The sequence below is a fragment of the Cuculus canorus genome, chromosome 3 (genome assembly GCF_017976375.1).
Source record: "Cuculus canorus isolate bCucCan1 chromosome 3, bCucCan1.pri, whole genome shotgun sequence".
NCBI classification, from domain to species: Eukaryota; Metazoa; Chordata; class Aves; order Cuculiformes; family Cuculidae; genus Cuculus; species Cuculus canorus.
In genome coordinates this window covers 102,844,980-102,871,975 of record NC_071403.1, presented here as the reverse complement: position 1 = coordinate 102,871,975, position 26,996 = coordinate 102,844,980, and the positions used below count along the sequence as shown (strand labels likewise).

General features: G+C 34.5%; 1 protein-coding gene across 2 annotated transcripts in view; it reads right to left on the bottom strand.

Annotated features, from left to right (window-relative positions):
- DNAH8 (dynein axonemal heavy chain 8) overlaps nucleotides 1–26,996 on the bottom strand; it is a 139,251-nt gene that overhangs the window by 70,836 nt on the left and 41,419 nt on the right. For both annotated transcript variants that reach the window (XM_009564269.2, XM_054062587.1), the window contains exons 25-45: nucleotides 26,394–26,629; nucleotides 23,735–23,839; nucleotides 22,886–22,999; nucleotides 22,270–22,332; nucleotides 21,100–21,200; nucleotides 19,921–20,058; nucleotides 16,725–16,965; nucleotides 15,489–15,688; nucleotides 14,988–15,141; nucleotides 14,720–14,883; nucleotides 14,468–14,570; nucleotides 13,766–13,870; nucleotides 13,308–13,469; nucleotides 12,057–12,281; nucleotides 10,793–10,965; nucleotides 9,535–9,713; nucleotides 7,459–7,646; nucleotides 5,654–5,740; nucleotides 5,448–5,555; nucleotides 4,655–4,789; nucleotides 3,703–3,864 (exon numbers count right to left, since the gene is read on the bottom strand). In XM_009564269.2, the coding sequence (XP_009562564.2) occupies nucleotides 3,703–3,864; nucleotides 4,655–4,789; nucleotides 5,448–5,555; nucleotides 5,654–5,740; nucleotides 7,459–7,646; nucleotides 9,535–9,713; nucleotides 10,793–10,965; nucleotides 12,057–12,281; nucleotides 13,308–13,469; nucleotides 13,766–13,870; nucleotides 14,468–14,570; nucleotides 14,720–14,883; nucleotides 14,988–15,141; nucleotides 15,489–15,688; nucleotides 16,725–16,965; nucleotides 19,921–20,058; nucleotides 21,100–21,200; nucleotides 22,270–22,332; nucleotides 22,886–22,999; nucleotides 23,735–23,839; nucleotides 26,394–26,629 (3,143 nt within the window). The remainder of the gene's footprint in view (nucleotides 1–3,702; nucleotides 3,865–4,654; nucleotides 4,790–5,447; nucleotides 5,556–5,653; nucleotides 5,741–7,458; nucleotides 7,647–9,534; nucleotides 9,714–10,792; nucleotides 10,966–12,056; nucleotides 12,282–13,307; nucleotides 13,470–13,765; nucleotides 13,871–14,467; nucleotides 14,571–14,719; nucleotides 14,884–14,987; nucleotides 15,142–15,488; nucleotides 15,689–16,724; nucleotides 16,966–19,920; nucleotides 20,059–21,099; nucleotides 21,201–22,269; nucleotides 22,333–22,885; nucleotides 23,000–23,734; nucleotides 23,840–26,393; nucleotides 26,630–26,996) is intronic.

Below are 26,996 nucleotides of genomic sequence, written 5' to 3'. Positions count from 1 at the left end.
AGCAGTGTGCCCAGGTGGCCAATACCAGCCTGACCTGTATCAGAAGCAGCGCGCCCAGCAGGACGAGGCAAATGATTCTGCCGCTGTACTCAGCCCTGGTGAGGCTGCACCTTGAATCCTTTGTTCAGTTTTGGGCCCCTGACTACAAGGACATTGTGTTGCTGGAGTGTGTCCAGAGAAGAGCAATGAAGCTGGTGAAGGGGTTGGAGAACAGCTCCAGTTGAAGGAGTTATGAGAAGCAGCTGAGAGAACTGGGGTTGTTTAGCCTGAAGAAGAGGAGGCTGAAGGGAGACCATGTCACTGTCTACAACTGCCTGAAAGGAGGTTGTAGAGAGGTGGGTGTTGGTCTCTTTGTCCAAGTGACAGGGTGACACGGAATTGCCTCAAGCTGCACCAGAGGAGGCTCGGAAAAACTTTTTCACTGAAAGGGTCATAAAGCATCAGAATTGGCTCCCCAGGGAGGTGATTGATTCCCCATCACTCTAGGTATTTAAAAGACAGGTAGATGAAGTGCTTAGGGATATGATTTAGCAGTGGACAGGTATGGTTTGATTCAATGATGGCACATGACAGTTTTGGTTTTTAAGCTAGACAAATTTGGACATTTTCAGAAATCTCGTAATAAGCACAAGGGTCAGAGTGCCCTTCTTGATTTGCGTGTAGTTTCTTTTAAGATACTTAGTTCATGAGAGCCAATCATATAGTTTCTAAGTTAAGAGTGTACAGTCAATGAACGAGCCCAGCCCCTCGAGGCCTGCAGTTGCAGAAATTCTCTATTCTGAGGTTGCATTTCAAGAAGATGCAAACGTATTTCCAGAGGGTAAATGTTTTTAAGTGTTAGTTGTTTTAGCTATGCATGGCATCTTGGCAATCAGCAAAACTACAAATAAATTCTTCTAAAGCAATATAGTTTTCAGCCATTAGAAATGGTAAAGTTTATCAGTCTTAAGCATTAACAGTGTTTAACAACTACCCAAAAAGTTGAGAGAAGTAAAATATAATTAGAAGACAGCATATTTATTCTCTGGCTGACAAATTTTTCAAAGCAAAATTAAATTTCATTAATTAGTGGAATAAAAAGAATCAATTTCACTACATGCTCTATTTCAATTAAAAATAATAGCAAATAAAGTAAAGCTAATCAATGTTTAAAGTACAGTATTAATAAAAAAGCATTCATACATTGTTGCCTGCATGCAGAAAAAGCAAAGAATCAGAGAACACATGAAACAAAAGTCAAAATGTTTAAAGATATCATTAGCATCAATAATTAAAGTGCGTTCTCAAAAAAGAGTAGAACAAAAAGACAAAAGAGTAACAAAGCTCTCGTTACCTGTCAAGCTTGTCAATTTATAACTGTCTAGTGACTGTCTAATTATTTATTTTTTAAGTTAGTCTTCTGCATTTGTTATTTTCAACTACTAAAGAAGAATGTACACAGGGAAGTGTGTTGGCATAAAGATCATCAGAACATGAGCGAACTGTAATAATAAATTCAAAGTCAGTTTCAAACATGATTGCATGTCAGAAACACAACTGTCAGCCATTTAAATGTCTTGTTGGAAGACAGGTCCAAAAACCACTTAAACACCTCTTTCTCCTTCATATTAAGTAACTACATAATCATTAATCAACAAAACATCATAACAACACTAAAGACAAATAATGATAATCCAAAATCACAGTTTAATAATTAAATCATTAGTTTATTAATGTCTTACAAACATTCTGAAGTAAAAATAATTTCTTGCAACCCCTTAACAATCCTCACTTTTTTGCTTTTCAGTCAGAGCACACTCCAGATCTAAAGAGCTGCAACATAAGGCAAACCTAACAAACAACACAGCTGGCAAGCTGCCAGTGCACAGGGTTTATTTCTCTGTTACTCAAGTGCAAGAACCAAGTGTCATCCATGTCAAAACTAGCCAACTTGTTTTATGTAAGCAACATTGTTTGCAACAACTTTTTCCTTCCTCCTTCAGATTATATGTGTTTTCTTACTCATCTTTACTAAAACTCTTGCATGCAGGTAACAGACAGATACATGTTCTACTTAGGTGAGGTCTTTCCACAGTATTCAGGTAACTAAAGCAATTCAGAAGGAAACTTTGAACATTACAGATACAGATTGACAGTGGCTGGGATTGTTCACTTCCTCTGTAGTCTAAAAAGACTCTAAATCTTTTTATAGCTTCAATCTTTCAATCATCCATGTCCTTGAGAGAAAAAATTCCTTTTGTATGACAGTGTCATTCTCATAACTGACATTATTTTTGGTTCTTTGATTTTATAGTACCTACACGTATGTTCACTTGCCTGTTTAACTTTGTTATAGGTTTCCATAAGCTTGTCACAGCATAGACTAAGACATATATGGTCTATACATCCTTATATTTTAACTCTTCCAACTCAGTACAGATAAGCTAGAGTACAGATGATTATCTAGAGTATAGGTACTCAAACCTTATGTGAAAAAAGCCTTGGTTTACTACAGTGTCTGCTCAGACTCATCATGAAAAATCTTCTTCATAGAATCATAGAATCACTAGGTTGGAAGGGACCCACTGGGTCATCTAGTCCAACCATTCCTAACACTCCTTAAACCATGCCCCTCAGCACCTCATCCACCCGTCCCTTAAACACCTCCAGGGAAGGTGACTCAACCACCTCCCTGGGCAGCCTGTTCTAGTGCCCAATGACCCCTTCCATGAAAAATTTTTTCCTGATGTCCATCCTGAACCTCCCCTGGCAGAGCTTGAGGCCATTCCCCCTTGTCCTGTCCCCTGTCACTTGGGAGAAGAGGCCAGCTCCCTCCTCTCCACAATCTCATTTCAGGTAGTTGTAGAGAGCAATAAGGTCTCCCCTCAGCCTCCTCTTCTCCAGGCTAAACAACCCCAGCTCTCTCAGCTGCTCCTCATAAGACTTGTCCTCCAGCCCTCTCACCAGCTTCGTTGCTCTTCTCTGGACACGCTCCAGAGCCTCAACATCCTTCTTGTGGTGAGGGGCCCAGAACTGAACACAGTACTCAAGGTGCGGTCTCACCGGTGCCGAGTACAGAGGGACAATAACCTCCCTGGACCTGCTGGTCACACCGTTTCTGATAGAAGCCAAGATGCCATTGGCCTTCTTGGCCACCTGGGCACATCACTGGCTCATGTTCAGTCGGCTGTCAACCAACACCTGCAGGTCCATTACAGAACATACGTAAGAACATTCATCACAGAAACATACTTAAATCAGAAATACATACCTCTTATATTTTTCTGTGACCTTATAAAGGCCTTTTACCTCTCTTAGCAGGAGTTCTATCCCAGCTATGTTTATTCTCTCTTTATTTACTGCTTTGGCCTTCAAAATGCCTCCCATTCCTTCTTATACTCTACTGTCTTTACTCAAGTCTAAGAAACTCATGTTAGTGACCCATGTAGGTGCCTTACTGCTTCATTCAGATAACTTAGATGCACTACCATATCTGGGAAACGCTGAATTAATAGCATGTTTAAAGGTATTTTTTTTCTTCTGGATAATTTAAGAAAATAAAACCCTAAGTCCCTTGGAGTGGTCTTCCTTAGTGTGGTGTATACACAACCTTCATTTTTTCCCATATTAGAAGCTCAACTCCTTGAGAGAGACGGTGGTTTAACTACTAACACGATGTTCTGATTCCTGGTTGTTAAAAATGTTTTGGAAAATAAGTTTTACCTGAACAAGCTTCAGGTTCCATGGTGGATGGTTAACCAATCCTGCCTCTTCAATCTGATTAGCTACTGCAGCCTGAAGCTCAGCATAGGTACTACTGTCCAACTGTAACCCCAGAAAAAGATCGCTGATAAGATTGAGAAACAAAGGCTCATCTTCATCTATCTGAAAAAAAAAAAAAAAGTTATTAAGTGTTTAAAGCATGGTTATGCAAAGAATGTTCTCAAATCAAAATGAATCTCTATTTTAAAATAATAAACTGTAAGAATATATTTTCTAATTACAGATGCTTATGTTCATAAATGTATCCAGACAACAGGACAGCTCACTACAAAAACAGCACTTCAAAAATGATATCCATATGCCACGTGAGAAGTAAACTCAAAACTGAAAGAAATTGCCCACTGAGTAGGCAGCAGAATCAATTTGTAAAACTGATTTGTAAAACACTTACAGTATATTTTGGAAGGTACATCCTATCCAGAAAGAAATCTTTCAAAAAGTGTAATTTAGTGGATACTTAAATTATTCAGTTTACTTATCATACAGCAATTAGTCCATACACAAGTCAGTACATAAAATGTCACACCCACAGCTAGGACACTATTAGCCTATTTGAAACTTTGCATCCTGGTTGTTTAAGGATAATATGATGATTATCATATTCAAATTTTTAAAGAAAAAAATGTTTGATATTTTTTCTGATGTTCTACAAAATCCCATGAGATATCTAATCACTATCCACTATCTCTGGAGGTGTTAAAGTGTGTAGGTATAAAATGTGTATGGATGTGTAGGTATAGCAATTTGGGACATGGTTTAGCAGGCACAGTGGTTCTGGGCTGATGGTTGGACTTGATGATCTTAGAGGTCTTTTTCTGCCTTAATGTTTCTATTACTCTATCTACTAGACTTGCTTTTTCCACGGTGCTAAAATATTACATTAGATTCTTACCAGTTTAGAAAGATTCATATCTCTTAGCCCTCTCATAAGAATACTTTGTTCACTTTCATCTGGCCTGGCCCTCTTTTGAGCTCCAAGAGTCCTCAGTACTGAAAGGATATTCCTCAGACCAAAGTCATAATGGACCTAGACAGTGGGAAAAGGTTTATGCTTCAGTAACAAGTCCTTTAGCTTTATTATTTCACCAGTATATCAAATCTTACTTGCATAATGTAAAGTATAGTTGCCTTGCCTGGAAAAGGTAGCTAAAATAGGAACTGTTGCTGTTGTTTAGGAATTATTCTATTACAATAAATGAAGGATGATAAGGTCATTTTCAGGAAAAGTAGGGGGAGTTTATAATTTTTCTGTTTTCTAATTTAAAATTAGTTGACCTCACCATTTATAATGTCATATAGCAATTATTTTGTCTCTATAGAAGGGTTCTAAAAAAAAAAAATAGTTCCATTCCAGACTAGGTCTTTCCAACTGCAGAAGCTTAAATCCAAGACCCCAGATTTTACCTGGCTGCCATGTTTAGGCAGAGAACTATGTGCACTTTCAACTACAAACTAGTATTCTTTAACAATTAAACAAATACATGTATGTGACTACATATACATGAATTAATATGGTCATTTATTAAAAAATTTTAGAGATATTTGTTTGAATTATATTTAAAATACTTCAATGTTTTGTAAAAAGCATAGAAGTGATGCCTTAAAAGCAATCTGTACAAAGCAAAACCTAAGGGGCTGTATTGTGTAAATAAGAAGACAAAGAGGAAGGGAATACATAATACTACCTGCTTAGTGAGCTGCTCCTCACAAAGTTGATAAAGAACAAAGAATTTCTGAGACAAGACCACATTATCAATAAATCCGTAACTTGCAAGCTTAACTCTTATAATTATCTGAAACACATTTTTTTTTAGAAATTCCATTAGTTTATATGTAGATAGGTAAGTAAAGTAAAATACTTCTTTTCTTCGAGTTTAGTCGGTAATTGTACCTGTCTATCTGGAACCATCATTGCAACAGTTCTAAACTGAATTTTGAGATTTTCTGGCAGTTCCTGACGCCCAGCATATCCAGGATTCTATATAAGAAAACACACTGCATTATTATTTACAAGAGTCAAAATAACATCCTTTTTATTGTTCAATATATGTAAACTTATACATAAATACCCAGATCTCTTCAGAGTGAGAACTCTTGTCTACTAATGAGTAAAATGTGAAGAAAAAACTTCAACCATAACTAAGAAATTAATAACCTACGCATAACTGCCAGAGTAATAACGGAATTTCTTTATCATAACAAGCCAGGAAGCAGAGTTTTAAAATTTCATGGAAGGCGATAGAGTCAGTTCATTTCTTCTAGTATATTCAAAATGTGAATAAAGTTTTCATTACCATTTTGTAGAAGAGGTAGGTTTTGAAACATATTAAAAATTCAGTGTCTAGCAAGAGCCAAAAAAATAATAATAATAATAAAAAAAAAAGAGGCAACAAGCAGTCTGCAGTGATACTCTTCTATATTTCTAGTGTCTGAAAGCCCTGCCTTAAAGTACAGAATGTCACTGTAAGTGAATTCTATCCACTGAATTAAGAATCATAAGAACTCTTAATTCTCTTCAGGTGACAAAACTGATTTTAATGATGGCTCAAAAAACACAAAGAATACTTTGTATTGACACAGTAGAAATATACACAGTCAAACTTAAAACATAAAAACTTTACAACAAAATCATATGAAAGAAAATTTTACCAACCAAGAAAGTTTTAGTAATATAAGATTTCTGCAAACTTGCTGCAAATATGAGGAATAACATTGACATCAAGCGCCATTTAAGAAATTAGAAGCAGTCAAAAGATATTTACAAACTCCTCAGTTAATATCCTTCACTCAAGCATGTGGATGAAGATTTTCACTGCCCATAGAGTCATCTTGGATTGCCATCTGCCTTGGCATTAGGAAGTTCATACGAGTACTATAAAATGCCCTGCCTATGAGATTACAGGAATCAGTGCTATGAAGCCTCAGGAACACAACAGCAGAAAGACAGCACTCTGAAAGTCAATATTCTAAATCCAGGAGTTTGTGTTTCTTCCTTGGGTAATGGTTGGTAACTGATGTAAAATTAAATATACTTCCTTGCATATCTTTTTTTGCAAAGATTACCCATTCAGCTGTGGGATCTAACATTGATCCATATATACTGCAAGTCTTTGTCACAAGCAGTTATTATGACAAAGGCTTTTGAAAAGGCCTGTTGTCACCACAGAACAAGGATGGTTAGTCCCAGAATCATCATACTTGTCTTCTGTAAATCAACTTCAAAAATTCTTTTTATATATCCATGTAAAGTACCCATTAAGCAAGACAGAGGTCACTGAAAAATCTCTTTCCTATGTCTCCTGCTTTAAGTGAATTTTTCTTTTTTTCCTATAGTATCTTCCTCACTAATACTGTTAAAGCATTTCAAGCTAAGGTGGTGAAGCAAATTAGTCTTCTCAGTCATATTGGTCCTCTCAGTAAGCACAGAGACTTCTGAAGTCTTCCCAAATTCTAAGTCTACGTAACGAACTGCAATGCACTAGTGAAGGGACATAATTATGAACTTTTTAAATAACCTTAAGGTAAAACTTAAGTCATGCAATTAATGAATAATCAGATTATTTTTATGTTCCATTAGTTTAGTCTAATTCTGTAACAACAGCAGCACTTAATAAAATCAGTTACTTTAACTATGCCATTTAATTAACTTGTATAGAGTGCAATTTGCCACTTCTGGGGAATTACTACTACATTTACCATAGTTAGGAAAATTCCAAACTCGCGATTCAAATCTACACAGTCTCCATCAGAAAAAATGAACTGTTTTTTTCTTTCTCTTCTTGCTGTTAAAATAATAGAAATTTGTTGTGCTGCTACTGACAAGACAGGCAACTCAATTCGGTTGAATTCATCAAAGCATCCCCAAGATCCAGACTGTGCAAGACCTAAAACAAGGACAGAAAAATATATTATCAGTTGTTCAACATGCATATTTGAAATATCTGAATTACTTTGCCTTCAAATAATAACATAAGTTTAGTTATATGTATTTCCCTGTGGCCAAGGCCTGTCTACTGCCAATGCTTAGAAGTGAATCAAAATTAGAATGACAATCTTCTGATATCTTGGGACATCTGGCAGATCTTTCATCCAGATCTTTCTGTGAATGTAGCTTTTTATTGTTAAGCAGCGATTCAAGTATTTGCAAAAAGCTTTATTAATAATCTAAACAAAAAAATTAAAATAAGTAAGTGATTTAGAGCTACAAATGACTAGCCCTAAATGTTACAATAACAAAAAAGTCCCAAGGTTTTTTTTATTTTTGTTTGGGTCTTCCAGCCTTCACAATGCTTTTATATTACTTTTTACTTACCTCCTATAAATCATAAAGGTTAAAATAAAAAAAAAATAATTTTGCCCTAACTAGGGATTGAAATAAAACTGTGAACCTCACAAGACAGAAAATACTAGTCTCAGAACATATATCTCAATGCATAAATGTTACGATATAAGTCCACTCTAAGCTACGAGTCTTTCATGTAATAGTACAAAATGTTAAAAACATGCAAAGTGTGGACAATGCTCTATGTGAACTTGTCTATGAAAGAAAGAGAGGAAGACAGAGAAAGAAAATTAAATGCAAAGAGAAATCCAGAAGCACTATATTAATGACAATAACATTTTCATAAAGGTTTAATTACACACTTGCCCAATTCCAGTTTGGAAAAGTAACATGTATTTAGTAGCAACATTTTATGAGAGAATTTGTAGCAGCATATTTTTCCACATGACATTTAAGGTCAAGTAGGCAGTAACTTTATTTCATTTATACTGAAAGATAGCTATTTCACAATAAAAAAAATCTAATTAATTCAGGGTACATTATTATGCAGTTGAGGCTAAATCATTTTGGAGGGTTTCTGTCATGTACTCAGAAATTTTCTCAAATTTTAATAGTTTGACTTTCACAGAGGCAATATGTTTATAAACCCACAGCTTGAGGCACTTTTATGCCACAATTATTTTCTTGCTAACGAAAAGTAATATAAATAAAATATTTTATAGTTTCACCCCTTGCTTCTTAATACATACAATACCATAACTTCGAAAAATGAGCTGACAGAAACCTCATGAAATTCAAGTCCTTTATCTGGAACAGAATAACTCCATGAAGCAGTACAGGCTCAGTGTGGACTGGCAGTTTTGTAGAAACGACCTGATGTCCTGCTTAACAGCTAATTGAGCATGAATCTGTTATGCCCTTGTAGCAAAGGAATCCAGCTGCATATCGGGCAAGAGTGTAGCTAGCAGGTTGAGGAAAATCATTGCTTGTCTCCACTCTGCACTTGTGAGATAGAAGCCGGAGTATATTGTGTCCTGTTTGGGGTTTAGAAGAGAGACACTGATATACTCGCATGAGTCCAGCAGATGGCTGCCATGATGGTTAGCAGCTGGAGGACATGACACAGAGGGAAACGCTGAGAGAACACAATTTGTTGAGCCTGAAGAGAAAGCTAAAGCTTATTGCTGTTCATAATTAGCTAACGGGAGACACTGAGAAATTGGAGCCAGGCTCTTCCTGGAGGTGCAGTGGAAGAAGAAGAGACAACGGACCCAGGTTTCGATTTTGGAGATTCCAAGTCAATGGAAGTACAAAAAATGCTGCTACGAGGATGGTCAAACAACTGAACAGGGACTGAGAGGTGTTGTGGAATGTCCCTCCCTGGAGATACTCAAAACCCATCATGAATAAGGTCCTGAGCAACCTGTTCCAATTGCACCTGATAAAGAGATCTGTGGAGGTCTTTTCTATGCTACATGAAGAAATCTTACCTTTGAAAATCCTACCCAAACCTCTGAAGTCCATTTGATCAGAGCAGTTAAAGACTACTACATATTTTCCCAGAGCCTTTCCCATGTCTTTCGTCGTTTCTGTTTTACCAGTTCCCGCTGGTCCTGCTGGAGCTCCTCCCATGTTCATTCCCAAGGCTTGTGCTAAAGTTATATAGCACCTATAAAAGTTAATTCATATTGGTTTATTAAATAACATATATATTCATATATGTCTTTCATAAGATAACAGTGAGTTATGTGATAGATTCTACAGCTCTTATGTTAAAACATTACTCCTTCATAAGGAGTATTGATTTCTGTGAGTGCAGTTCTATTGGGGTCGAGGTAAACTTTGGGGTAGAATTTAACATTTTGCATCAAAAGTACTTCACTGATGAAGGCAGTATAGTTCACTGCAGAACTGAACTTTCCATATTGTCACAGTAGCAGTTCTGTCTCTCCTGGAGAAATAAAGGTGTTCAAAAAGCTGTAGAGACATACACTCCACATAGATGACAAAGTGAATGACGTAGATTGAAATTTATTTTTGGTTCTCGAGATCTTTTTGCAAGTGGAGTATATTCTGGCCTTCTATTTTTTCATTCGGTCAGAAGTGACATCTCGAGACAGGAATAAATACAAGAAGAATTTTGACAAAAAAAAGAATTCAAAAAATTCCCAAGAGAAAAAAAAATAGTTCTCATTTTTAAGCCACATTTGAAACAAAATTAATGGTTGTTTGCTTGCCTGACTAAAGAAGAATGGCAACTGAGTGCATACAGCTAGGACTTTGCCAACATCTAGATTTTTATGGACAAATCTAAACTGTTTCCCAGTATTAATAAGATGACAGACACTGACTGGTTGTCTTAGACTTTCAAAGACATTGGTAGTCACAAAATGTTTATAGAATGTCTTATTACAGAATCGGAATGATTTGACCTAATCTTTTCTGCAGTACAGAAATATTGCCAAACTATACACGACTAAATAACCTTAATATGATTTAATTTCTGTTACTAAACCTTTTTTTTTAAGATTGGGTAGTGATAAAACTTTTCTAGGAATTACTATGTGTACAAATTAGTGAGACTCCGTTTTACCTTTTCTAAAGGAGTATGATTAAGCACATGTATGAGAATATCTTCATGAATGACCAAGCTCACACAGGACCCAATTCAGAATGGACCTCTTTGAATACATATGTTAAATAAACTATTTAAAAAAACTATTCACTATTTATAATTGTTTTTCTAACCTGTCTGTAAGAGGTGTTATAACCAGACGATCAGTGCAACCCAGAAATTCATTTTGGTAAATAAAATCAACATCTGTAATGGATACCAAGACTTGATCAATATCCTTGTTATAGTAGAATCTAGACTGCTTCAACCATTCAAAATCAGTTGGTGATTTGATGTGCATTTTTACCTTAAAAGAAAGTAAACAAATGTATATGTTATAACTGAGCATCCACATTTATTGTCTTTGACAACTGTGATAAAATGCTTACTTCCATGAGAATAATGAGTGATCACTCAAGTTAAAGTTCCTATGTAATTTAACTGCAATAAACATGAGCATCATATGATACATTTGGATGTATGCTAAACTGATACTAAAAAAATGTCCTGATCACTTAACTTGATCAATCACAATACTGTGCAAATCAAATAAAGCTTAAATGGCTTCGGTAGTGCAGCTCATCCTCCAAGTGGTATTTACAAAGTAACACACTGTTAAATCTACTAAACACATTGGAACAAAGGCATGATGAAGGAAGGATCTGACTGAGGCATGGAAAGGCAAATTATGTAGAAACTAGTAAGTTTTGTGTCATCAGCAGTAAAAATATGTAAGGGATGTAGTGTTGAGGGTTGGCATTTCTTGAAGAATAAAGGAATGTAAATTCAGTACAGTCTAAATCATTTGAGTTTAGAATTGGCATTATCTGGTGAATTTAACAGGGTTTCTTGTTTGTTTGTTTTCCCTGTATTCTCCTTAAGAGACAGAAAGAGGTCTTAGAAGGATTAGGACAGACAGAAAGAAGAAACTAGGAAACATGGAAGAAGTTGCTATCATTGCTGTAATTCTAAAAGGGTGGAGCCATCCTAGTGCCAGCTACTGAGATTCAGTAACAAGCCATGAGGAAATTATCTATGATGATAAAGCTACAACACCCTCAGCAGACTCAACTTTCTTAGCCATGCAAGTAAGACTAACACAACAGTTTTTCAAAGAAAGAACATACTGAAAAGTTTTTGTCTATCAAAGCAATCCTGTAGCAAGAGGTGGAAAATTTAAATATCCTAAAAAGCGTGTAGAAAAGCAAATATTTAGATGACAGAATAGATGGATTATTTTAGTTTAAGCAGAAATATACTCTTTTTAGTACAGCAAGATTACATACATCTCTATCTTACAAACACACGCACAGGCATGTGTAACTGTAGCTACAACATATAAGAAAAATTATGACAGAAAATGCATTTAATTGTCAGAAATGAAAATCTGTACTTTACCAGATCATCAAAAATATCACACTGGTGTACATGAATGGTAATAAGTGCTTCATATTTCACTCTGTCAAACTTGGAAAGATCACGCGTGGTCTGGCTAATCAACATATTCAGAATTTTCAGAAATCTCCTGTTGGTTACTTGCATGATTCTTCTGTCCTCTTCAGCATTCTGTAGAGCTTCTTCTGAGTCACATGTCCACAACATCTGAATTCCCAGTAATCCAACCTACAAATTTAGTATATGAAAAAAAAAGTAATATATTGTTGTACGTTAGCCTTCTTATGGAAGTCTCAGGTGTGACAGGAACAATAAATTATGGTGCAGAGTCCCAAATTATCAGTACATGAAGCATGATGCTACCTTACCAGGATACTGTGCCTGAGTTAATTTGCTTTGCTGTGGTACTGGAAATTCCTGAAAGAACATTTTAAATTTGAAAAAACGTGAAAATTTGTCACGTACTGAGATACACACAAATTAAGGATGACTCTCAGTTTCACCCTCTTAGTATACTCCAGTATCACAAACCTAAAAGGTGTTAAACTGTGGGGAGAAGTCCTTCTGAAAATTTCCCATTGCCATTTCGTAGCCAATTAAAGAATATACACACATATATATATAAAAAATGCTGTGCACTTCTACTAAACACGGGATGGATTGATGCCTTTCTAATACGCTGTCATGACTGGAATACAGCTTAAAGCACATCAAACTACAAGTTATTTTGCCAAATAAATTTAGAGAGTTATGGGATGTTGCACATTAAGTACCGTCTCGGATCAATTTTTGATTTACAATATCAGGCACACCCATTTCAAAACAGGCCAGACAAGAACTGCAACAATACCTTTTTTTCCCTGATATTTCTACATTCACAAAGCACCAAGACCAAAAAACTGACTCACCTACTCTTTCTACATTTCTATCACCCTATATCTTCAGTGAGTTCATGGGTACAGAGATTGTGCATCACAAAATATCTTACCAATTTCGAATTGTTAGGTTATCATCAGTAGAGTCAAAACCAAATTTATTTTAGAGTGACAAACCAGTCACAGGAAAAAAAAAGAAAACTTTGCTATATATTATGCTATATACAGGGTACCAAAACCAAAGCCATAAAGGATTGCCTTCTACTGAGTAGACACATATCTTTGTTTCCTTTATGAAAATTTCGTCATGTAAAAAGCAAAGGGAATGGTCTATATCTTGACCACCCATACACCAAAAATCCACATGCTCTAATCTCACCTGTGCTGGGAAGTGATTAACAAAATCCACCAACTGATATTCTGGGTCAGTTATTTGGTAATATGCTGTCCTAATTATGCCATGCAATGAAGTCTGCTGCACACGTAACAAATCCTGCAACCAAAGTTCTACTGGTCCTTTTGCAAGCACTGGAGTGTCCAACTGAAAAATTAATAAAAGGAAACAGTACAAAGCAGACATAACTACTGACCTTCTGTTCAAGAACATTAGTTACTAAATAGTTACTAAATTTCTATTCCAGATAACTACAGATCTAATTTTAAGAAACATAGTAGAAATTTATTTACTGAAGACATATTACAGTTTTGTTACACCAGTCCTTGAAGTGTTCATTTATAATTAAAAATAATTCAATTGAATATATACTTATATATTCAATAACAGAATGATTTATCTATTAATAACATTTCTGGGGGAAAAAAAAATCAGAGCATTACCAGAATTTTTTCTCCTTCTCTTGATATGACTGCCAGTATGCAATCATAATCCTTTGGGTGAAACTCTACTTCATTTATATTGTCAGCTATGGAAAGCAGATGTGGCTGTAAGGATAATTCACAAGTCATTCAAAGTAAATATATAATATTAGCAAACAAAAAAAAAAAATCTCTAGTGAGGTTATCCCGCTAAATTTCATCTGAACCTACAGATGAATTTTAGGCCATCTGCAGGTAATAATTACAGAAATGGCTGCCTAGGATTTTAGCTCCATTTGCTGTGTTTTATAGTTTCCAAAGACACTCTAGCACAAAAGAGATCAGCTATTGCATGAGATCAACTATCTTATTTTAATCAATCCTCAGTAACAACCTAGACTAGTTAAACTATAAACCTTCAGTAACAAGCTAGACTAGCCAGACTAATTTTGCAATATGCATAGTGGGAAGTTCTCACACGGTCCCTTCTGTTGGTTTAGTTTTGATAGGAACCACTAGCAAATCACTTGATGGGACCATATTCTAGTGTTCTGAATTCTGAAGATTTTTTTAAACTACAGATATCCATTTCATATTTTGTTAAAGACTAAAAAAGCAATAAATTATTTCCTCAAGCAAAGTTTACAAGAAGAAAATGATTACATTGCGTTTCCATATCCAACTTTTTTTCTTATAAGTAGAAAAAAATCAGTGAGGTTGTACCTGAATTGTATGAGAATCACTTGCTTGTCCAAGAATTTCAAGCAAGACAGGATCAGAAACAAAAAAGAATCTAGGAAACAGTAGTCTTTTCGTCTCCAAGTATCTTTAAAATGGAACAAGATTTTTATTAGAATATTTCAGCTCTTCAATTTTTTCTATATAAGAATGAAAATAAGACTCAAAAAAACTATTAATATTTCATATAAACTATTTACAGAATAATAATGCATTAAATAAACAAACAATTCACACCTTGTAAGTGATTTCTGACATAATTCCAGCTGTTCATGTAAATAAGGGAGACGTTCCTGCATAAGGGTATCTCCGACACAGCACGTAATTACATTTGGGTTTTCACGAGCTCGTTGCATTATTGTAATCCATAAGTTGTCAATATTCTGAAAACGCTCTGCTTCCTATATAAAGCAAAAATGTAAGTACTTTCACAGCACAATCTGTTGGAAATTATTACACAGATAGCTTTTAATACACAACAATAGACAATCATGGCAGAGTTTACCTGGGGTAACTGTTTTGCAATATCTCCCCCTACAAAAACAGCTTCAAGATAAATCCAGAGGTTCTGCACAACCAACCATTCTTCAATTATGTCTGAAGAGCTGCTTAGTTTGGAAACCCAGCTCTGAATTTCCTTTTTAAATTGTGCATTGTATCTAAAAAATTATGAGAAGCAGAAGTTTTTTAATTTTAAATAAAGCTAATTTAAAATAAACACCACAGGGAATGCCCCATCCTCCCAACACCACTTATTTCACTTAAAGCCGGAGGCATCTTATGGCAAATATCTACCAGCTTGATTGGATTCAAATACACTGAGACAACAGCTTGCTGCTAATATATACAAGTCTTCCCCTTGATGAAGTTTTTCATTAGACTTTGCAACATTTTTTCATTAAAAACAATATTCCATTCAAACTTTCTGCTGATTTAGACTAATAATAGTACAGTTATTATCTCAGTAAGTTTCTGAAAATACCATACACAATCAATTTAAAAGTACCTATTTGTCAGTAAAGAACCAAGAATCATTAAACTGTCCTCCATCAAAGTTATAATTTCTGATGATTCAGTTCCCTTTAACAGTAACTCTCCTCTCCCCTTGAATGACGAGAAGCTCAGATTCTGGTTTTCCCAAATTTCAACAGTTTGAGATAGTTTGGCTTCTATATCCTTTTCCTTTGTAGCAGATATACATATGTCCTGCAAAGAAAGAACCATTTCTTTTAGAATCTTCATTCTTCAGAAATTAAATATTTCCTAATATTAGAGATCTAATAATTTAATATTTCAAAGCTATACATGGAATATTATAAAATAGTACAGAAATATGTCATGCAAATAAAGAAATTGCACTACTAATTTTACTCACTCAAATTACATGTACGGGTAATGGAAAAATGTACATTTTAAAATGCACGGATGTACCATTTCTGTTGCTTCACATCTTGTTACTTCTGCATAAAAAGATTTCTGAATCATCGTTTCTACAAGTTTTAGGGTATAGATGTAGACTCATCACCAGATGAATTCTCAATCTGATCACAACTCTGTTTACAGATTCATAGAATCTAAGAATAGTTTAGGTTGGAAAGGTCATTGAGTCCAATATTCTATTCAAATCAGAGCTCATTTCAAAATTAAGGAGACCACCTTGGAATGATTCTATATAAATTAAGTATGCATATAACAAGAGCTTTTGCACTCCTATTTATCCTATAAAGCTTGCAAACTCCATTAAGAGTTTTTTTCAGGTTATGTGGGGGATCTTTTGAAGTTGTATGCTTCAGAGGAAGCCATAAAGATCTAGAAAAGTATTCATATTAAATATTAATAAAGGTGGAGCCATCCTCTAAAATTTCTGATTTATTTACAAATCTTGAAGGAAAAAAAAAAAGAGTTAAAAAAAAAAGTGACCGTGATCATTTGAAGTCCTGTTTGCTTTTTTCCTGTTTCAGAAGGGCTAAGAAAATAATAGAAAATAGGGCCAGGAAGGAGATAAAGATATTATCTAGAAATAAGAGTCCAAAGATTCCAGCTGCTACCTCTGTCTTTGTTCATATGGTTAAGAACCTCTAAATAAAATATAAATTATTCTGAACTAGCATGGTCTGATTTGAGAGTCAGGATTTTACCAAAACAAAAAATATTTTTAAGAGGTTTATAATTTTAGAAGTAACTGTATTATTTTTACTGACAATATAAAACTAACGATGAGGGAAAAAATGTATGTATCTACCTCAATATCATTTTTATGTTGAAGAACTGGTGCTTCTATGATGTTTCCAAGGCAAAAGGAATCAGATTCTACATCAAATTGATGTCCTGTTAATTCACCAATACGATCCCAGTGTCTTTGCTTCATTGCTTTGCTGGCCATCATTTCCAACAAAGAACAGAACTCCCTAAAATCATCAATTTTTTGCTTGAGATCTAAAAACGCTTGCCAGTTTTGGAGCTTTTTAGGTAGTCTACGACACCTGCAATTGAGTAAATTGATACAGTAGTAAATACCTCTTTTGTCAAAATAAGAATTGTTTAAATATTTTTAAAACAGACAAGAAGGTGTGAAGTAGCTTGTACTGAGGTCAACACTTTCTATGTAAAATGCCAGTTTGTGTGGATTAGTCTACCATTTTAAGAAAAACTAATGCAAATGCTTTATTAATGAATCACCTTATTTAACAGTTTTACCCAGTATTACACACTCTGCAAATAAACAGAAATATTGCAGTTGGCATTAAAACATGGCTTATCTGCTGCTTATCATCACAAACTCTTCATTGGCAAACACAACACAAACCAAAATTCATTGAATTTCACATATGCAATCCTTGTACAAATATAATATTTACTTCAATTGACAATATCAGTAATACAAATGGCACGTATTAACATAACACTTTGGATGTAGACATGAAAACTAGAAAGATATGACCACCTTCTCTACTTTTGGTCACTGGTCTTGAATCTATTCACTAAGAAAATGAAAATTATTTACTTCTAATGCAGAAAAAAAACCCAGCAAAACAATTAAAGAACATTCAGCTCTTTGACCATGCTTTTACAGAGCTGACACTAAGAATTAAGTAGTTGATCCACCACAGGAATGTCCTACTGTAAACGATAAAGTACATTCTTAGCAGGAAAAGTAATAAAACCTGGATCACATTTCCCTCAGTTTTGCATCCTTTGTCACGTATCTCTCTACCTCCACTGATATAATTTTATATTTTCTGTAATCAGGTACAATACAGCAGTCTGTGTCTGGTTTAGAGCTACGTTCGTGCTGTGTGATTCCCAGAACATTCATGTTGATCAGTTCCCTGGTTGCTGTCAAACAGGAAGTTTAATACCTGCCTGTCTTCCCCTGAGGGAAGAAAGTACTTTGTAGATGTCTGTTTGTGGCCTACTCTTAAGTTTTGATGTTTATAAAACTCATAGGCACTTAAGGTTATTTCGTGAGAAACCTGCCCGATTGAAAGTTGAAACGAGTCAATAGAATTCTTTTGAAAAAGAGGATCACCGACATGGTCAGACAGTGACATCACAGATCACCTTTTTCCTTAGAAAACCAGACAAAATATCTAAATATTTTATACATTTCTGTTTGCAGTTATTCTTTTCATTTATTTGTAAAAAGTTAATGTCAGGTCCAGTTGTCTGGGATATAGGAAGCAGGTACAACAAACAGGCAGATTTTGAATGACGTGCTAGATGTTCCAGAGCTGGGAGCCCTGTTATTCTTATTGACCCACATGAACCAGGAGATGCCATTTTACACCAAGACAAGATACTGCCAATTAGGTGTCTGTCAACATCTTGCTTCTTTGAGCGACACTTAATCCCTGAAATCCTATATCAGTATACGTAACCTCCAATTTAGAAAAGAAAAACACTCTTGTATATATTTCCTTGAAAAGTTACGAGTCTCTGGTTAACATTTCGCACCTAGAAAATCAGAAATAATGCAAATCTAAGCCCCAACCTCCACCTGTCAAAACTGCAATTTCAAAACTATGGATATTCTTCACTTACCAATTGTAAAATTGCCCTAAATTTACATTTTTTATCTATCTGTTAAGCTTCAGGAAAACGTACATCTACTAAACTACCATGACATACTAGACTAGAAGCCAATAACAAACCAAAAGAAAACAAAGCAAAAAAAATTCATGTAAAAAAATTCCACATTCTGTAGTACATATTCTCTCCCTTAGTTTAGGAAGGTTATCCCACTATTTTTTTATTACCTGAAGCCATCAGTGTGATAAGCCATGAAAAACTGCCAAAGTAATGACAAGTCATAACAGATATTGACAAAATGGAGAATGGAAGGAAACCAAAGGCAATAGGTGGGATGAGTACTTAACAGCCTAAGAAAGAACTACTTACACTGAAGTTTTTCTCTTCACTACAGTCTCAAAAGTAATTTCTGTTTTATACATGTCTATTTGAACTACCTTAAACGAACGCCAGTTTCAAAGGGTAATGTAATTTAGCTCTTGTAGAGCTCTGTATTTCGGCAAAAAGACTTTAACGTTATCTAACATTGATTTAAAGCTAATGATTTAAAGTGTGCGCTGCTCTATAACTGTAGAATAGACCGAATCTCAAATATCAAATACTGACACAATTACAAACACACATCAATTAATCATGTCTTTCCTTTGGAAATTATTGGGAGATTCTAATAGGAGGACTAGGGGTGTGAGGAAAGTGCCAAGAAAGCTACAGTTGTTTTGGGATGCATCTTGCAAAGGACAGGACTCTATTATGTAGAAGGAGAGTTGGGGACTGCACTCAATGATGCAGCTATTCTGTTATGAAATAATCCTTGTCCTAGTCTTCTATATTACGTTTCTCCCTAAAATAATACACATATTTTTGAAAATATAAAAAAATAGTTAGGCATTTTCTAACCAAAAGGTGAGAACATACTTTTGAATCAAACTAATTACTTCTAATCCTCTGAACACTGTCAAAACCACTTTAAACTTTCAGCAGTATTTGTAACCTTTTACAAATCCATACAATTTAAGACATTTAGCATTGTTAATATATTTGAAGTGCCAGAAACGTTTTTTTTTTAAAAGGATAAAATATTCTAAAAGACTCAGAAACTTTATTCTTGTATTTAGGACTTAATGGGTTAATCCTCCTACTTGAAGAACTTACCTTTATTCATAAACTTTCAGCTCGCCTGACCTCTTGGTTGGTTTAGCTAAGGAGACTGACTCTTCAACTGATTGTGTGACCTTCGATTATCAAAACTATGGGTAAAAGGCTGGTTAACTAAAAGTATACTGTTATTCCACTCTTCCTTGAAGAATCTTCTTACTTTATGATAAAATTTATTTATGGAAGTTTTGTATTTAAATATATCAAATAGCTTTCCTGAAGCCAACTAAATCTCAATGTGTTAACGAACATACCTGTTTTGAAAATCCAGAAGTTCAGTATTAATTTTTTCAATATCTACATCTGTCCAAAGTATCTTGTAATAACTATTGATACTTTTCATTACAGTATCATACAATCGATACAATTTTTGAAGTAAGTCTAACTCCTTCCTGGGGGAAAAAAAAAAAATCATAACAATAATTTCAATCATGGAATCATAGAAACACTAGGTTGGAAGGGACACACTGGGTCATTGACTCCAACCATTCCTTACACTCCCTAAACCATGCCCCTCAGCACCTCGTCCACCCATCCCTTAAACACCTCCAGGGAAGGTGACTCTACCACCTCCCTGGGCAGCCTGTTCCAATCAGCTATTTGGATAGCTCACAACAGTTAAATACATGCCATATGTAGTAGTACTGTAAAAAACTGAGGTACATCAATTCGATTGTGCTTCTCAATGTAGAAAAGAACAGTTGGTGCTAAAGACCTAGTATCCGCATTAAACATATTTGGGGGAAGTTTTGCTCTGGTCTAGGTTCTACAGAGCTTCCTTTCATTCAAAAGCAACCTAGCTTATGTACCCTGAGCTGGCTCTGCAGTGCAAAACAGAGAAGGTAAGTGGGAACAATTGGTCAATTTACTTCGGAAGCGTTCTCTGAATCTGAACTAAAACACTAATCTAAAAACAGCCAGAAAAGGTCAGATCTTCATCTGGTGTGAATCATCAACAAACTATTGAAATTGCTGTTACAGAAAATTTATAATCGAATTTTCATTTCTACAGCTGCTCAAAAAAACCCCACCAAACTACTTTAATAAAAGGTTTAGTTTAATTTTTCATATATGATGATACACTCGTCTTTCCTTGCCTTTTCCTTGTTCATTCTTTGTACCATATCTTAAGGCATAGTACTATATTTACTTATGTATAAGTATATATTTACTTCTAGGCCATGGTATTCTGCTGCTTTATATAGTATTTAGATGTAATACCCTACGTTATGATTCTGTTACCATAACAAATAAATACGATTCTATTTTATTGGCAAATTCATTAGACCTCTAAAATTTTCATTTATATTTTTAATTTTTTATTTAATTTAAGACAATGGAAACCATCCATACTGTAAAAATTCCCTCTTTGATGCACCCTAAGCCTTTCTAACATACTTAAACACCTAAGACAGCTGAAGATCCACAGTTACCTGACTTTATGCAAAACTGCATAGTCTGTCATGGGCAGTCCAAACAACTGTTCACCAGATGAGCATGTGATAAACCTTCTGTACAGCTCATCAAATTTAGCCTGATAAAATTAGAATTCATAGAGACAGGATGAAAATATGTTAATAATATAAGCTTTAATTTAAACTCGTCTAATAATAAATCATTAGGTGACTCTAGATTTGTCTAAATATTTCTATTAAAAACATTTAAATGCCTGAAAATATTTTTGATTCAAAATTTTGAACAGTTCTCATGCAATACGATATTCAAATCATACTGAATCCAAATGGTGAAAATTTATATAAGAAGCAATCATTTCAAGGAATATTTTATAAAAGCAGGAAGTGAAATGAATTCAATATCACCAGGGGAGAAAAGAAAAAAAGACAGTATTTGTATCAGATAGTAAAACATACAGCCAGAAAAAAACACTGAAGAGTGCTAAAAAGTACAATTACTTTCAAAGTATAACTGCTGTCCAAAGGACATGATCACCATAGAAAAATGGAAAGAAGAATGATTTGGGCACTTACTATCCATATAAAAGCATTCTCTAGGCAAGATAATAAATACAGCAAATTCAGCCAAAATTTCTCCATTTTGACTACATCTAATAGATGAATCGGGAGGTTTAAGCATCTCCTGATACTCAGTGCTCTTTACAGACTTTGAATTTACTTTTTAGAGAGTCTATGCAATAGGTAAGAGACCGACAGAAGTCCTGTTGAAAATACCTTCAAGTTACTGCAACTTGCAGAGAAAGGAATAAGGATTAAAAACAGATTAAAGACTAGCTGTGGACACATGAACTAAAGTTCATAACAAACAAATATCAAGTTGAAAGACTCTAATGGAAAATGTGATCTTGAGAAAAATGGCTTATGTGACTGACATGCATCCTGGCTTCTTTTCAGTCATTATCAAGTTGTCGTAATTGAGTCATCCCTCTTCTAGTGCTTTTATTAATTTAGAATGGTAATTTCTGCTCATTAAATGCAAAAAGCGAAGCAAGGTAACATAACCAATCAATCAGTCAATTCATCCTTCAGCATTTAGGAAGCTAAAGTATAGTTGGCATAATGCTACACAGAATATCCACCAAGACACATATTTTAATTTATTGGAAACTCATCAGTTTATTTTCTTACCTGAAAGATTTTTAGCCTGTTACTGGCTTCCTGAGGCGGAATACTTGGAACCATAGGTCCTTCCTTTCAAATAAACAGTTAAGAAAAACTGAATTTTAATTCTCAAAGTGACTGTAGGTCACTGTATGTACAGGTCATCACAAAACACATATTTTTTTGCTAGTAAAAATACGATCAAGTTATGTATCTTGGTAATGTAACATTTACAGCAGTAAATCTAAGAAAAGATAACTTTTATAAAATAAAACTTTTATAAAAAACTTTTATAAAACTGGTCTAGACTTTCATTTTTCACATTTTGTTCTTTTGCTAAAAATAAAATAGTAATGAGTAGCCTGTGACCATCTTTTTTAATGCTGATATTGAAATAAAGATTAATTTGTAAATTAACATTTCACCACAAGTTGTACCACCAGGGAAGCTTTTCTTTCCTTACAGAGTTGAGTGCAGTGCTATTCATACTGAGAAGTTTGAACTACGATGATGACTGCTTAGCAACCATGGTATCAAACACTCAGTAGCTCAGCAAAATAAATTTTTGGCATTCAAACGTTGCAAACAGAAAATATTTTAAAATTAAGTAAAAGTCTTACAGGTAACTACTAAATTCATTTACCGTTTCATATAATGTTTCAAAGTTTGACACATCCTCCTGAAAAACTGCAATTGATTCTAGCAATTTACTCTTAAATTTGGGCTGAACTTCAACCAACTCTTCTTGAACTCTGGCCTGACATATAAAATATTAAAATCAAAGTTATATCTTTAAAAATCATGAACATATATTTAAGTTGTAAATATATACCAAAATTATAAATAAAACCCATTAAAATGCTGAACAAAAATTAGTTATTTAATGCTAAAAAGCTGAATTTTTTCCTTTTATGGTGCTATATGTTCAATTTTTGAGATGAAAAGCTGAGAGAAGAAAAATTAACTAAGAGCCATAAAAAAATCTCCCCTCCACCTTTAAGTGAACATGTTCCATCACAAGAGGGTGCGTGAACAAAAAGACACAGAAAAGGAGGTGGGAAAGATTCTATTACCTTCCTTCCTTCCTTCCTTCCTTCCTTCCTTCCTTCCTTCCTTCCTTCCTTCCTTCCTTCCTTCCTTCCTTCCTTCCTTCCTCCCTCCCTCCCTCCCTCCCTCCCTCCCTCCAAAAAAACCTCTCAAAACCCAAAGTGTTAGGGTTCTCTTCCTCATGGATGACTCAGCCTTCTCTTTAAAAATGTCTTAATTTTCTTTTTTTTCAAAAGCTTGAGAACAAAAGAGTCAAGAGCTGTGTGAAATGCAAATGTAAAATTTTCTCTTGAGTCTTTTCCACAGTGATTAATCTGTGGAAGAGAATCTAATCTAACTGTTCCAACAAAAATATCTACATATTTCCATCTATCCTTCCACACTTCATACTCTGAAAAAAAGCATATGAAGATAAATGAAAAATAACATAGTTTCATATACTTACAGCTTTGGTCTGCAATTTACTAAAAGATAATCTGAGTGTACCAAGTTCTTCTAATTCCTTTGCTTCGACCTCAATTTCAAATTTATTTAAAATGGCATAGGCTTCCTAGATGAAAAAATAAAACCTGAGTAACGATGCATTTTAAGCACATCAGCAGGAACATAGCTACAATTCTTAAGAAACTTTTAGAAGAAAATCTGTTCCTGTAATTGAGTCATAAAATATTTTTTTTTAAATAAGTGTGATGAATAAAGAACTATGGAATAACAGCAAAAAAATATTTCTATAAAGATGTCTTGGATGAAATACTAGAAAAAATATACAAACATAATAATTTTACTATTAAAACATATACAATTCTATGATCTCAATGGTAATTTTATTCTACTGATCTACATTCCACTTGAATGTAGATTTTGAGGAATTTTTTCTAACTCTGAATAATTACACACTCTAAATTACACATTTTTAAATGTTTTGCCATATACTCTATAAAACATGCATTACTATATATTTGCCAAACTATCATATGCCTGCATATGTACATTACAGAAAGAACTTTTCTTATCACTTGTTATAATTTGGAACTTGTTTGCACACCGTCTCCTTTATTATCCTCCTGCTACGCACAGCCCTTTTTAAAAAGATCATTTTCATATTTCATAGCTCCTCAACAGGCAGGCAAAAGTTTTGCTAATGAAGACAAAAATCAGCATGTATTATATTAGTTGCTTCTTTGACCTACAACTTGTATTCTGTGCAGTTTGTGTTGGTTGATAAACACTGTTGTTTATTCCATGCAGAAATCTACACCTGGAATTCTCTCCTGTTCAGCTTCTGAGACAAGTACATTGAACTTACAAGGTTTTAAGGTGCATCTGGAGATTGTCTAGTCCAACCTCCACTGCTCAGAGCACGGTCGCCTAGATTACATTGCCCAGGACCATGTCCAATCAGGTTTTGAATACATTCAAGGGTGGAATGTGCACAAACCATCTGGGCAATCCGTTCCAGTGTTTTGAGTGCACTCACAGTAAATTCTTCTCAGGTTTAAACGGAATTTATTCCATTTCAATTTGTTCCCATTTCTTTTTGTCCTGTTACTGGCTGCCACTGAGAAGAGTCTGCTTCCCTCTTCCTCCCTAGCCCGTTAGGTACTTATACACATTGATAAAATACATCCCGCAACTTCCTTCTCCAGAAGTAATATTTTCATCTCAGCCTCTCCTAATATGTCAGATTTTCCAATTGCTCAATCAACTTTTGCTGAACTCACTCCAGTACTTCTATGTCTCTCTTGCACTGAAGAGACCCAGAACTGGACACATTACTCCAGATGAGTCTCACACCTCAGCACAGAGGGGATCACCACCCTCAGCCTGCTGGTAACACAACTTCTAATAGAGACCAGGATATCCTTAACCTTCTTTGCTGCAAGGGCATGTTGCTTGTTAATGTTCAACTTGGTGTACACCAAGAAAATTCTTTTCCTGCAAAGCTACTTTATACCCAGCCTGCACTGGTGCCTAGGGTTATTCCTCTCCTGGAGCAGAATTTGGCATCTCCCAAATGTCATGAGGTTCATCTCGAAGTGACAGAAACAGGAATAACTAAACAAGCAAAGTTAATACTTCATTATTTCACACACTGTTTAATTATTTATTTACAAATTTTGCAGATTTCAAACACATATAAAACCTAACAAATAGTGCTGAACTCAGTTCCTCCTGTTTGTTGTATTTAACATCTATAAGTATGATTATCATGTCCATATCTTCAGCCTGAAGAAAGTCAGACTAAGGAATAATACTTACTAGATCTAAATATTGCTTTAAATGTTGAAATTATTGTTCAGGTTCTTGATTTACTAGTGTAACCTCTGCCTCTTTTGGGTAACAGAACTGGTTATATTTCCCTTCGAAGAGTCTCTATACTATTACTGGCTTACATTCCATGGCTTAAAATGCTAAAACAAGAGCCATTTTCTTTATTTTAACTCACAAAAAGTCCACTGAAAGTCCTTTCTGGTATCAGGTTAATAGAACAGTCTTCAAGAAAGAAGACTATACAGAAATGCATTTCTTCTGCGAATGGTGGATGGAAACATAGAACAAATGTGTTCTACTAAGCTGACTGTTTCGAAGTGTGATAGTAAATACCATGTATATATAAAACTAAATGAGCACATTTCAGCTTCTTTCTTATAGAGAAAACTAAAAGAATACTACGTGTTTCTGACAGTATACAATGATATCTGGCTCAACAAATGTATTGTGGTCATATTTAAAGGGGTTAGATGATCAAGATGTTTGTTTATAGAGACAGAACAGTTAGGAAGAGGATTAAGGCCAATGGAAAAGCACATGACAAAAGGGAGAGGATTGCTCCCTTTTCTTGTGCTCTCATCTGCTTGTTTCTGCATATTGTCTGCTTGATTGTATTTATATTATAATTTATTTGAGGGAATATTTTTTCTCTTCTGCGCTTATGCAGTAGCTAGCAAAGTATCTAATAATGATTCATAACTTATAATAACATCAAAAATATTACTCTGTTCCCCATCTTCAGCCTAGATCCTTCAGTTTGGATTCTGAGTTTATCGTATGACTCCTATTATACAATACCATTTTAATTAAGATAAAAAATTAAGTCATCTTACTTCAATAAGTCCCAGAGTCATATCCATTTCTATTTCATTATCACGTATGGTAGATAAAACTTGCATTGCAAATCTGACATCATCTAAGCCACACAGAGGTTGAGACAATTTCTTTAAACACTCAGTTATGAAGAATGTCATGTCTGTCATTTTTTTTTCATATTCCTCATTTAAATAATGACAGAGGAGCATCTTCCAGGCTCTGGCTTCAATTGATAAAGCTTTCTTCAGTGGTTCTGATTGGAAAAAAAAAAAATAAAGAAAATCTTCCCATATACCTTATTTTTTTTTCTGTAAAAAAACTCATCACATTATCCCATGTAGTTCTTAATAGCAATTAGGAAAAGCAGACAGGCAATCCAATTACAGCATTTTAAGAGTTTCAAAATAATTTCAAATCTACTTAAATAGATTTCTGATGTTTTACTGTATATTATGATAGCTGTAAAACATTGATAGTTTTATCTAATATAGAGAAGATGAACAAAGAAGAAAAATGCCTACTCTGTAACTGTAGATTCTCAGAGAATACTTTTGATATACAAAAACCAAATACATAAAAATCATGATATTTAAATGGTTTATACCCATTGAGGAAATTAA